This window comes from Cetorhinus maximus, chromosome 4, assembly GCF_964194155.1.
Source record: "Cetorhinus maximus chromosome 4, sCetMax3.hap1.1, whole genome shotgun sequence".
NCBI classification, from domain to species: Eukaryota; Metazoa; Chordata; class Chondrichthyes; order Lamniformes; family Cetorhinidae; genus Cetorhinus; species Cetorhinus maximus.
This window is the reverse complement of record NC_135882.1, coordinates 10,427,964-10,442,164: the sequence shown is the minus strand read 5'-3', so window position 1 is coordinate 10,442,164 and position 14,201 is coordinate 10,427,964. Positions and strand designations below refer to the sequence as shown.

Below are 14,201 nucleotides of genomic sequence, written 5' to 3'. Positions count from 1 at the left end.
TAGTGCAGCTATTAACACACTCAGGATTGTTCAACAAGTGCTGCCCATTCTTGCGTTTGTCCTGATGAGTGCAAGATGAAAAGCTTTGCCAACATGTCTCTCTTTTCAGCAATAGTTATGTGATTTGTTGCATGGTAGCGAGGAACGCAAGACACTGTTCAGAAAAACCTAGTGTTGGAGGAAAGAGTGCGCACGAGTCAGAACTGGAGGCAAAGGGCAAAAAAAAAAAAAACTCCATTAGCTGAGTTGCCGGGGCAATCAGGAATACCGTGAGAAAGAACAACAGAAAGCAAGATTGTTGGAATTGACACCAGTGTTGCAAAGGTGCAGCATAAAACAAGAGGCAACAGGCATGGGGAGCAATGGCTTAAAGTGGCAAACACTCAGGTCATCAACTTCTGCATTGTTAAGGGGGAAGAGAGAAAAAGGGAAGGATAAGCAGCTCTCACTAACAGAAGTCACACAACTTCCACCGACTGGTGACAACCGAGACACAGCTTCGTGGTGAAGTTGCGACTGTGTCAGATTTTTCACCCGCTGATCAATAGGTTCCAGCCTGTGATAACCGACTGGCCTCAGTGTACAGCTATAACACACCTAACAGCACAGCAGTGTCCTCTGTACTATAAACCCCGATGAAACAGAAACAGGCCTGAAAAAGGGAGGTTAGAGGGTTGGGGGGTGGGGGAGCAGAGAAAAGGTAACATTGACAAAGGATGATTAGGACAGTGAGATGGAAGGGGTGGGGAACGAGGTATAGAACGCTTTTTTTTTAAAAGCGCTAATCACTCGTGAAAATCGGTAATGTGTGACAGATGTTGGCGTAACTGCCCCAGGCAATCCAAGAAGGTCTTGCATCTTTTCTAAATCTATCATCTATAGCACAGACTTATCATGGGTCCTCCTGGTTTGATTTGGTGTTTATCGAACACATAACTGCACCCCTTGAATTAGTGTTTTTCAAAGTTGTAACTACCTATCAGGTAGTGACGGCAGTTATTTTTTCTTTAAAAATAGAGTCCCATCTCTAAAATTAAATGCCATCATCACCAACAAGAGGTAGCAGACTAAGAGAAAGACAGAAGTAAAAATATATATATATATATATGTATGTATTCCTTACTGAATCTCTCACTGACAGTCAGAGATAATGGGATGTGATTTATCTGTTTGCTAGAACAAGCTACAATCTCACAGCCTCACCTCAAGAGCAAGGATACTATTTAACTGCAGATTTCAACAGATTATTACCAGGGTCTCACCTTATTAGACATCTTTTGGCACAACTGCTCTGTCGTATGGATTAAAGTCTGGTCCAGATCCACCATCAAAACTAATTTTCGGTTTTTATGTAACCACTGCTGATCCTCTCGACCCAACTGTTCAGCTTGCTGTATGATGGGGAGGATGGTGGGGGGGGAAACAAGGTGTAAAAGGGAGAGAGAGAGAATGTAAGCAATTTTTAAAAATAAGTACGGCGTTTGATAGTACAGAACTTGAGTATTGCTGAGAAACAAAACATGTTGTCAAAGCTTTTTTATCTTCCTCTCATCCGGACAGACACAAGAATGCCAAATTTCAGAAGGAGCAACAATTCAGCGGGTGAAAAATCTGACCCAATTTGCAACTTCACCACGAAGCTGTGTCTCGCATACCACCAATCGGTGGAAGTTGTGTGACGCAGTTATGTGCATGAGAAAAGGGTGCTGATTGGTTGACGAGTTGTTTTTTTTTTTCATTTGTTCATGGGGGTGTGGGCTTCGCTGGCTAGGCCAGCAATTATTTCCCATCCCTAATTGCCCATGTTCAGAGGCCATTTTTTGTTTTTAAAAGAGTCAACCACATTGCTGTGGATCTGGAGGCCAGACCAGGTAAGGACAGCAGATTTCCTTCCCTAAAGGACGTTAGTGAACCAGGTGGGTTTTTATGACAATCGACAATGGTCATCATTAGGCTTTTAATTCCAGATTTTTACTGAATTCAAATTCCACCATCTGCTGTGGTGGGATTCGAACCTGGGTCCCCAAAGCATTACCCTGGGTCTCCAGTCCAGTAACAATACCACGATGCTACCAGCTCCCCTGCACTGACTGATCGAGGTGTTGCCATGGAGAATGCACCAAGGAGCTACTGTCACCCATGCTTTTAATACAAAAAAGGTACAATGCCTGGACATGTTCCTTTTACTGCAGAGGACAGGTCCCTGCGTATAAGTGTATGTCGCTTTGAGCAAGCATAACTGAGCCACACTGCAAGCCTAACAGTCTCCTTTTTCAGCATATCACCATTAATATAACCAGTACATAGAGTTATATAGAATTTTGCAGCACAGGAACAGGCCATTGCCAGAGTTTATACTCCTCCAGAGCTTCCTCTCACCCTATCTTTATATTTCTTTCTCCCTCACTTGTTTATCAAGCTTCCCCTTAAATGCGTCAAGGCTGTTCGCTTCATCCCTTTTGGTGGTGGGTTCCATATTCTCACCATTCTCTGGATAAGAAGGTTTATTCTGAATTCCTTATTGGATTTGTTAGTGACCATCTTATACCGATGGCTCCCAAAAGTGGAAGTGTCTTCTCTACATCTCACTCATCAACTGCCTGCCTGATTTTAAAGACGGGTCATCACTTAGTCTTCTCCTGTCTAAAGAAAAAGAGCACATGCCTGTTCAGTCTTTACTGACAGTTCTTCCCCCTCAGTTACCTTATCATTAACACTTTGGGCCCGTTTTTTCCTGTTCTTGGAATCATAAAGTCACAGCCGGAGGCCATTCTGCCCATCACACCTGTGCTAGTTTCTACATTTCCCACTTCACCCAGGAAGTCTGATTTATGAATTATGAGAGTTTGATTATGTCCATTCCCTTGATTGATAGCTATCTGACCGCAGGACTGAAGACCACTTAAAAACAGACTAATTATCATGAACCAAGATTACAAAAACACAATCTGCTTTGCAGATTCTTGTCAACAATGAAAATCAAAAGGATTACAACAGAATAGAGTAAGTGAAACTTTAAAAAAAAAAGAGCAGCCACTCAGCTTCTCGAGCCTGTTCTCCCATTTAGTCAGGTCATGGCTGATCTACACCCAAACTCCACTATCCTCTGATAACATTGCCTAATATAAATCTATTGATCTCAGACTTGAAAGTTTCAATTAACCCAGCGCCACGGCTTTTTGCGGGAGAGTGTTTCAGGTCTTCTTTATAAGCCGGCCTGTGTGTGAAAAATGTGCTTCCGCATTTCACTCCTCAATGGCCTAATGTTGATTTTCAGGCTGTGCCCCAGTATTCAGGGGGTCCCCCACCACGGGGAACAGTTTGCTCCTGATGTGCAGTACCCAGAATTGAAAGCAATGCCTCAGCGCAGGGTCTGACCAAAGCAATAAATTCAAAGTAAATTAAACAAATTTTTTTTTACAAAGATTGGGTGGCAAATGCATGCGGGGGGGTGGGGGGGGGTTGAGGGTGCCCGGCAGGAGGGGGGAGAAAGTGGCGGAGAGAGACGGGGGGAGAGAGAGGAGGGACGAGATAGCGAGTGAGCGCACAAATTTGTCGAACTGTAGAAGCTGAATCCTCTGAATTCTAGGAGCTCTTACCTCAGAGCTGACCATCAGCTCTGGAACACTGTGCACCATCGAAACAGTGGCTGTGGATAGGGGCACCATCTGCTTCCCATTCTTCTTCTGTAATCTGGAAAAAGAAATATTGAACAATGGCTTGAACTCCGTGTGGTGCAAACTAGCCTAGAACCAAACTAAAAATAAACCATATCTTTCCCATCCCAACTTTCTCCATCCTCTTTTGCGTCAGTTCACGTTCAGGTGAAATCGTAGAGGTACTGGTGGTTTTCAGGTGCTTTTCCCCAACTTCATTGGTAAACACATTGGTCACCAGCAGATTATTTGCCAATCCAGGAGAGAGGAATATCAACGCAAGCACAATCCTTGATTATACCTTCCCTCATTCCTCAAGGACATGATGGCCCAGATCTTCCCAGCAGTAGTAGTGATTGCCACTGTATTTGAAAGCTCCCCCAAATTCGGCACCGCAGCACATTTCCTCAGGGAACTTCCGATCATGGCTGTCAGAGGACTGTGCAGCGCCGCTCCGACAGAGCGGAGTACAGTCGGGGGAGAGAGGACACCTCCCCCACACTTTTTGTGGCACTAGCTGTTTAAAGGTCCAGCCTAAACATTAGTAAATGGATGAATGGGTGGGTGAGCGGGTGTGAGATGTGCAGGTGGTTAGGGTGGGTGAAGTGGGTGGGGTGAGTGAGGCTAGTGGAGGTAGTCAGGTCCTGTCAGGAGGGTGGCTGGGAGGGGTCTTTGGGTTGTAGGGTCATCAGGTCAGGGTGGTTAGTTGGGTCAGGCAGGTAGTCGGGGAATGGTCGGGTCAGGGGGTGATTGGAAGGGCTCAGTTGTGCAGTTACTCACCTGTTAGACTGGGTTTAAACTGTCTAATACTTCCTGGATAACTATCCAGTTAAGTCCCACGAACTATCCAGAGTCTCCATATCTGACTCGGAGTTGGAGACATTTGGGGAGGGTCCCGGGGAGCTGGCCATCACAAGTTTAAACTTCCTCAGCACTTCCCACATAGGTACGCGTATCAGGGATTCCGCAGGGTCCCAACATGCGTCTTCAGTCACACGTACAGTCTCTGATGCTCCAGAGGCCAGAAGGTTTGGCCCGTCCTGTGATGATTGCTCAGTGATCAGGGTTATATATATCCTGCAGTCCTGGCTGATGATAGCAGTAAGGCTTTCGCAGATAGAGGGGCACAACAGATATAATGAGGCCCATGTGTCAACAAGTGATAGACCAAACAACAGGCATTTTGGTCTCTTGGTAGATGCTTTGATAAGTTGGGTGGTGCTCTGCAGTATATTACCAAATATTTACAACTGAGAAATAGGCCATTTGATCCGATATGTCCATGTCTTTCTTTATGCTCCAATTAAGCCTTTTCCCACTCTTCTTCATCTCACCATATCAGCATATCCTTCTATCCATTTCTCCCTCATGTGCTTATCTAATACATCTATGCTATTCACGTCAACTACTCCTTGTGGTCATGAGTCCCACATCCTAATATTCTTGCTTAAAGGAGTTTCTCCCTTTTGGGTTTATTAGTGAGCATCTTATATTTATGATCACACCCCCACAAATGGAAGCATTTTCTCATCTATCCCATCAAGCCCTTTTGTTAAATTAAAGATCTCTATCAGATCACCTCTCAGTCTTCCCTTTTTTTTATAGGGGAAAAGAGGGCCCCAGCCTGTTCAATCTTTCCTCATATTTATAACTTCTCAGTTCAATTATCATCTCCGCAAATATTTTTTGCACCTTCTCCAGCGCATTCATAACCATTTTTATAATATAGAACTGTGCACAGTGTGGACGAGCTAAGGTTCTATACAAGTTTAGCATAGCTTCCAGGTTTTCAATTCTCTCTCCCTAGAAATGAACCCCCATGCTTGGTTTGCTTTTTTATCGTCTTATTAGTGTACGCCACCATTTTTAGTAATTTAAGTATCTGTGCTCTTGATCCCTTTGTTCCTCTACCTGTTCAGACTCTCTCGCATTACCCAAGCACTATGCGCCCTCCATATACTTCATACCAAAATATACCACCACATACTTAACTATATTGTAATTAATTTGCCAGTTACACTCTTGCTGTGTAAATTTTTTAACGTCTTTGTGTATTTTGTTGGCTGGGATTTTCTGGCCTTGTGGTGGTGGGGCCCGCCCCGCGAGTTTCGGTGGCCCAGCCGACTTTCAGCAGGTCCAGGCAATCCCAGTGGCGGGTGGGGGCAGAAAATCCCACTAGTTGTCTTCTTCCTTTGTACTAACTGCACACACCCACCTCCCTGGTCAAGGTGGCGTCATCCACAAGTTTAGAAAGTGCACTTCCAATCCCCAAGTCCTGATTGTTAATGTAAACGATGACCAACTGCAGGTTGTACACGTAGCAGGTATCACTGCACAGTGATCAGAAGGAACCCACTGCTCACCGCTCCTTGTGATGAGGGCATAAGGAATTTGCAAGGGATAACAGACAGGTTGAGTGAGTGGGCAAAAACTTGGCAGATGAAGTTTAATGTAGGTGAGTGTGAGGTCATGCACTTTGGAAAGAAAAATCAAAAGTCAGACTATTATTTAAATGGAGAGAGGCTCCAAAAAAGTGCAGCACAGGGGGACCTGGGTGATCTTGTGCATGAAACACAAAAGGTTAGCATGCAGGTGCAGCAAGTACTTAAGAAGGCAAATGGAATTTTGTCCTGTATTGCTAGGGGGTTGGAGTTTAAAAATAGGGAAGTCTTGTTACAACTGTACAGGGTGTTGGTGAGACTGCACCTGGAGTACTGTGTACAGTTTTGGTCCTCGCATTTAAGAAAGGATATACTGACATTGGAGGCAGTTTAAAAGAGATTCATTAGGCTGATTCCTGGGGTGAAAGGGTTGACTTATCAAGAACGGCTAAATAGGTTAGGTCTTTATTCACTAGAGTTTAGAAGAATGAGGGATGATCTTATTGAAACGTTCAAGATTCTGAAGGGGCTTGACAGGATAGATGTTGAGAAGATGTTTCCACTAGTGGGGGAACCTCGAACTAGGGGACATAGTTACAGAATAAGGAGATCCTCATTCAAAACTGAGATGTGAAGGAATTTCTTCCCTCAGAAGATCATGAACGCCTGGAATTCTCTACCCAGAGAGTTGTAGAGGCTAGATCACTGAAAGTGTTTAAAGAGGAAGTAGGTAGATTTTTGAAATATCGCAGGGGTTGAGGGCTATGAGGAGCTGGCACGAAAGAGGAGTTGAGGCCTGGGGCAAATCAGCCATGATCTTCTTGAATGGGGGAGCAGACTTGAGGGGTCGAGTGGCCTCCTCCTGCTCCTATTTCTTATGTTCTCTAGATCAGGGCCACAAAGACCAGCAGTAGATCACAAGAGTTCAGCACAGACCAATGACAATCCTTGCAGAGTACTGTCACACCATATCACAGCTACATTACAGCTCCAATTCCAACTCAAAAAAGTTGATCAATATATATATTTTCATACAGATAAAAAGCTGAAGAAACCCTGTTTCTATTTATGGTATCATCTGGACTCTCAGTTTTAAGTGCAATTCATATCATTTTAACTAGTTCACCTTGTACACCCCGATATTTAATGTGCCAGCCGATGTGGTTTACATTCAAAGTCCTCGTGGTTTCCAGTTATAAGCTAACAGCACCAATATCAAGGCCAGGAAATAAAAGATTTGTTTCTTTGTTCCAATCCCAACCAGATATACACCACTAGCCCTCTCTGTTCCTCACAGCTGCAGCATTATGTAAGCAGTAGTGTCGGCAGGGGGTAGGGGAAGTAGGGACAGCCTTGGCGTTGCAGCAAACAGAGACGTGTGGCTTTAAACAGCCACACAATGCAATAATGAGTGTGAAGCACTATGAAGTACCAACCAATAGGAATGCAGCAGATCCTGAGCTAACTGGCTGGGGCATTTTTTTCACGAGTTTAGTGGGTTCTTCAATAATCTTTAGCTAGTAATGCTAGAATAATGACACCCTGCAGCAAACACAGCGATGCTGCACGCAGTGCCACAGAACACTGCGATATACGTGACATGCCCTGCTCCAATCGGCACCGAGTCAAAGACCTGATGTCGCAGGTAAATACTGAACCAGAGGCCAGGCATTTCAGAGCAGTGATTAAAAATACTATCAGGTGGCAAGTGTCTAACACACCATTCTTATGCAGTTTCCTGATGAACTGGTGTCTTGTTTTTTTTTCAGCTGTTACTTGCTTGTAAAAATCCTTCATGCTCATAGTTTTCTAAAGCACTGAAATATCGAGAGGTTTGCTAATTCCTGCAATCGGGAATACTAATTAGGACCTTACAGTGTTACCAAGATAATAACACACATCCATACACAAGATTTTAAATTGAAGCATGATGATTTTTTTTCATGGAGATTATTTTGAAACGGCTTCTGTTTTAAAAAAAAAAGAAACATTCTCTGGGGGATAACAAAACCATTATTCCACACTTCTACCTATTTTTAGACCCTCTAGTTGCTTTGCACTCTTTGACCCAGGTCATTTTGCCCTTCCTGTACGATTTGCCAACGTTGCTCTGAATGCATCAAGGGCAACCTGACGGTGACACTGCTCGATTTTTCTTCCTAAAAACGATGTAGTAAACGTCTTTAAAAAATAGTTTTAGCCAATCGATTGAGGAGGTTACCTAAGCAAGGTAATTGCGAACCGCAGGATGGGAAAGGTTACTCTGTAAACAGCATGTTTGGGTGCTGCATGTGTGACTGCAGACCGTCATCCAATAAAAGGTGAGTAGGCAAAAAAAGACAAACAACTTACTGTGTCAAGTCTTGACCACAGGCTGCGCAGAGGCCTTTCATAACGATGGGGTGACTGCATCCCTCAAGCCGTACCAGTACACTTCTGCACAAAATAAATGGAGGATAATTAACAAGTGTGCAAAGGGTTAAACAAAACGCCGCTACAACTGAGATTTTATTTATCCTTTCGTGGGATGCGGGCATCGCTGGCAAGGCCAGCATTTTTTTTGCCCGTCCCTAATTGCCCTTGAACTTAGTGGCTTGCCAGGCCATTGAGTCAAGCCCATTGCTGTGAGTCTGGAGTCACATGTAGGCCAGGCCAGGTACAACAATTGATGATAGTTTCATGGCCACCATGGACTATCTTACACTTCCAGATTTTATTAATTTATTTATCTAGTCATTTTATTTAGTCATTATTTTATTTATCTAGTCATTATTAATTGCATTCAAACTCCACCAACTGCCGTGGCGGGATTTGAACCCATGTCCCCAAAGTATTAGCCTGGGCCTCTGGATTACTGGTCCAATGACATTACCACTGCGCCACAGTCTCCCCACATTGACAGATTCTTGCTAAATAAGGGTATCAGGGGACACAGAACCAAAGCAGGTGGACGGATTTAAGATCGAGTCCAAACATGATCAAACCGAATGGTCGAACAGGCTTGAAGGGCTGAATGGCCTCCTTCTGTCCCTACACGTTACATGTCCAAGCGGCATTGCAGTAACCACTGTAGCCAGCTATCTTTTTAAGGTCACAATCATGGTTTTAGCTTTCTGACTTAGACCTTCGCTGCTATTGAAAGCACAAACCAGGAATGAAAAAAATATATATTTTTCAGCCAGAAAACTTCATGCCCCAAAGCATTCACACTTCCTGTCAGCTGCATTTCTTCTCTGGAGGTGCAGGAAAACACCAGTAGTTGGATCTCCACTTACAAACAGACTTAGTGTCACCCGATTTATATGGGAGCTACATCACAAGTCCCGGTGAGAATGGAGATGATTGAGTCACTCCCCTGTCAATCACCCCTGGAGACCACACAGCTGCAAGTGACTGGGCTGGACGTTCTGCACATCATTTGCATTAAAAATCAAGGCGGACATTCCTGTGCAGCACTGAGGGAGTGCTGCCCTGTTGGAAGGGCCTTCTTTCAGGTGAGATGTTAAACCGCACCTGCCTGCTCGGTGCACTGCTTGGAAGAAAAGCAGAGGAGTCATCACGGTGTCCTGGCCAATATTTATCTAGTCCTTTACTGTCTGTGGGATCCTGCTGTGTGCGTATTGGCTGCCGTGTTTCCCACATTACAACAGTAACTACACTTCAAAAGTATTTCAATGGCCATAGCGCTCTGAGGCATCCAGTTGGTCGGGGGAAGCACTATATGACTGCAACTCTTCTTCTCTTTATGTAACTATCCTCCATTCACTGCATTTTGCCGGGGCATTTGCTGCAGTTTTGAGCAGGACTTTGTTCCCTGCAGCCGGTTGAGACTCTTTTTAACTCAACTTCGCTTTGCTTTGCTGTAAAATACACTGTTGCAATTCTCTCTGCAAGTCATGCTGCCCAGTGTCCAACACATCAGAGCGTCTGTTGATGCTGCAGTATTAGCCATTGTGTTTACAGCACAGCCCCTAGAGGTGGGAGCTACCTGCAGCATCCATGCTGCAGTATGTGACATGAAGTGTCCCAGCACTGCGTTTGAATAATTTTTAACTGATGGTTGTTCACTTGGTTATATTTGTACTTCAACCCTCAAAACTTCGTTACGGCTAATTAAATTTAAGCAAATAAGTGTTCCTACAATTCAGTGGTTTAATCGCATTCGTCAAACTTCTTCCCACACCCACATTCATCATTCAGTACTGCAGACGTTAAGGGAGTTCGCTCTCTCTATACACATCAGATGGTCATGAGTCATTGAGGATATTTAGTCTAGTGTCGCTGATCAAGGTTACGCTTCCAACTGCGAGCAGCTTGATCTAAACCAGTAACAGGGACAACCAACGTCCCTGCCTCTGACAATGTCTACAATGGGTCTATAAACTCGAAAGAGAGGACTGCAAATGGAAGCATTGAAAATAAACCCCCAGTTTTGTCCATCACCTCCCTCTAAGACTCTCATAAACCTTGCTTCCCAATCTAAGGGACGGACAAGAAACCTGAGCCCACGCAATCTGGATCCCTTGGGATCGCTGCACCACTGTGCCCTAGGGTCAACCTTCTGCTGCTGGCACAAAAACCAACTGCACCTTCTCAAGGACAGGCAGAAAATTGGGTATGTGCCATGGGAAGAACAAGGGGCACACCTAACGCTCACCGGCAAACAGCGCCGCCGCAGCGGCATTTTCCCCAAGAGTACCAGATGCTGATCGGTGAGATGCATTTAAATTAGATCCTTACACATCTGTGGGGTGAAGGTGCTAAGGGATATGAAGGCGAGCTCTTTTTAAAAACAAGCTAGCGACATTAGGTCAAACTCACTTTCACTGCAGAAACATTTTGTAGCTGTCAATTGTTAACGGTATGTTAATTATACTGTTAAGATACACAGGCGAAGGGCATAGTTTAATTAAGCGCTTTGAGCACATATAAATAGGGGGCAGCCGGGACACTGGGGAGAGGGAGGAGATCAATGAGAGTGAACAAAGTCAATAAACTCTCTTAGTAAAGAAAAGCTCTGCGTCTTGGTTTTGTTCCATGCGCACCAATATCACAGGTGTATACCTTCAATTCCTCTGTGTATTTATGAAATCAGGGATTTTCATTTTCCACATACTGTCCAGGAACAATGACATTTTGGATAAACAGAGATGAATTATTTCATGAAGGCAGAAATACCACTTCAGAGTGAGTGGCACAGAATTACAGAATGTGACAGCACAGGAGGCCGCCACTCAGCCAGTCGAGCCCTTGCCAACTCATCCCTCGCCCTCACCCTTCCCCCGGAAACCCGAAAATTTCCTTCCTTCGGTTGCTTATCTATTTCCCTTTTGAAAGCCACGACTGAATCTGCCTCCAAGCCCCTCGCAGGCTGAGGATTCCAGGTCACAACCTCCAGGGGAGGCAATGGCGTAGTGGTATTGTCGCTGGACTAGTAGTCCAGAGACCCAGGGTAGTGTCCTGAGGACCTGGGTTCAAATTTGAATTCAATAAAAATCTGGAATTAAAAGTCTAATGATATTGCTGATGTTGTTAATGATGTCGATTGTTGTAAAAGCCCATCTGGTTCACTAATGTCCTTTAAGGGAGGAAATCTGCCATCCTTACCTGGTCTGGCCTACATGTGACTCCAGACCCACCGCAATGTGGTTGACTCTTAAATGCCCCCTGAACAAGGGCAATTAGGGGTGGGCAATAAATGCTGGCCTAGCCAGCAACGCCCACATCCATGGAATGAATAATTTTTTAAAAAGCCTCTCCTCATGTGCCTTTGGTTCTTTTTGCCAATCATTTTAATACACAATTATTGGCAGTGTCAAGATTTCGGCTCAGCCACGGCACCACCACCAAGATGGGGGGAGGAGTGGGGAAAACAAATCGCAGAATACCTTCAAGATCAAAGCAAAAGAGAACTCAAAAATCACCAGATAATGATTCCAACACATACGAACATATGAATTAGGAGCAGGATGAGGCCACTCAGCCCCTTGAGACTGCGTCGCCATTCAATAAGATCGTGACTGGTAGCACAGTTGCAATAAGCAAGACTAACCGACCCCAATTAAAGTCCAGTTACTGTTCCTGAAGCAATAAGAACAGAAAATGCTGGAAAGACTCAGCAGGTCTGACAGCATCTATGGAGCATGACCGTTCTTCACAGCTCTCCACAGACGCTGTAGACCTGCTGAGTTCTTCCAGCATTTTCTGTTTTATTTCAGATTTCCAGCATCCGCAGTACTTTGCAGTTCCTAAAGCGAGGCCTGTGTTTTTTGACCAAGATGGCAGATTTCCCGTCCTCTAGCTTTTCCTTAATGGAAATCGGACAGCTTGTTACTGATAACCGGGTTTCAAATGTCCATATTTTTTCTCAAAAAACATTTCATTTGTATTCTCAAGCAGACATGATGGGGTTTGAACCGGGTTCTCTGGATTACTAGTCCAGTAACATAACCTCTATTCTGGCAATCCTACTGCTTTGTTTTTTAAAAAAAAGGATTCTATTTGACTCAAATCTCAGGGCAGAGTTATGAAACTTCTTGATCACAACATAGAGTTTAAGGTTGATCCAACTCTGAACTGTTCCATCAAAAATCAAAGAATATTTTTGGCTATGTACAGGGAATAGATTAAAGACCAAACAGGTTTAAAAGGTCTTTAAAGGTTTTTTTTTCCTTTAAAAAATCAGGAAATTGTATATGGGATACATAATTTTTTTATCACTGAAAATTCTGAACCAGTTACAAATCCAGTTAAACTGGCTCTGAACTTTTTAAAAGTAGAATTGTGAAATAATTCAGTTCCTGCAAAGCATTTGGGGCCAAGCAAATGGATCGAAACCTCTGGGAAAAGCAGGACTCCAGGGAAGGTTTAAAAAGAGCATTTTGGAGGGTCTACTGAATGACTAATGTAATCATAACAACCAAGAAAGAAATGGGATATGAATCAAGGAATCTGCTTTTAAAACCAGCAGGAGCTGCCCCTTTCACCTCGACTGAAGCTTTGAGCCACTCTCCAAGAAGTAAGCACTTAATTTAGAAGTACTGAGTAGTTAGAGGGGCCTTATTTCTTATGAGCCATTAAACGGGGGCCGACATCTGCTTGCTCGCACGAGTATCAAAGATCCCAGAACACTGCGCAAAGAAAAGAAACGAGTCCTTCTTGTGCACTGTTAAAAAGGATTTATTCGGTCACTCATCTCACTGTTATGGGAGCTTTGGGTGCCGTGTTTCTCAACAAGGCAACAGTGACTGTACTTCAGATGTAATTCTCTGCTATGAAGAAGGGGAAGCTGGATAAAACATGAGGGAGAAAGGAAAAGTAAGAAATGCTGCTCAGGTCAGATGAAGAGGGTAGGGAGAAGATCTCTGTGAGGAGCATAAACACCAGCATCAAGCTGCTGGGCTGAATAGCCTGTTTCTGTTGTCATGTTCCGATATATTATGGATTTTCAGTCAATCCTTTATATTTTTCAAAACTGAACAAATGTCTGGAAAAGATCGCCACCCACGGGGCATCTGACTTCATTTATGGATTGAAGCCGCTCCCCTGTCTCAAGAGGGAACAAAAGGAACCTTCCAGTCTGATGTATCAGAGCCCTCTCCTGAAACTAATTCATAAGAGTAATCTCAAATTGAATGGGTCAGTCAAACACAAAGACACCAGATGTCTCAAAGATGTCAAACGACCGCACAGGGTGTTTGGAATAAACAGACACATCACCATTTGTTTGGAAAAAAAGGACTTTGAACTTGTGGAAATCAGATGGTGAGAAAACCATTTTGGTTGTCTACTTTTAAACCAGCAGAAGCTGCTTGTCGAGAAAGGAAGAGAGAATTCCACCAGAAGCCATCAAACAAGGACTCCCCCCAGCCTGTTCCAACTACAAGTTCACCTGACAACCAATCTCCTGGAAATTCAACTACAAGAAACCTCACAGCTTACTGAGAATCCTTTGCTTTACCAGGCGTTCACTTCAACTTTAAAGCATCATCTCCATCTACGAAACCACAGGCCTGCCACGAAAGGGACTGAGATCATTATAAGTTGCAACGTGTTGTTTTACCTTCATCTGTATCTAACCTGTATGTGTGTTTTTTTTATTATTTGAAGGGATGTGGGCTTCACTGGCTAGGCCAGCATTTATTGTCCATCCCTAATTGCCCTT

At 44.0% G+C, this 14,201-nt stretch overlaps 1 protein-coding gene across 3 annotated transcripts in view; it reads right to left on the bottom strand.

Annotated features, from left to right (window-relative positions):
* Positions 1-14,201, bottom strand: part of ctdp1 (CTD (carboxy-terminal domain, RNA polymerase II, polypeptide A) phosphatase, subunit 1) — a 285,110-nt gene that overhangs the window by 250,555 nt on the left and 20,354 nt on the right. For all 3 annotated transcript variants that reach the window (XM_078539924.1, XM_078539925.1, XM_078539926.1), the window contains exons 2-4: positions 8,390-8,473; positions 3,600-3,693; positions 1,263-1,391 (exon numbers count right to left, since the gene is read on the bottom strand). In XM_078539924.1, coding sequence (XP_078396050.1) covers positions 1,263-1,391; positions 3,600-3,693; positions 8,390-8,473 — 307 coding nt within the window. The remainder of the gene's footprint in view (positions 1-1,262; positions 1,392-3,599; positions 3,694-8,389; positions 8,474-14,201) is intronic.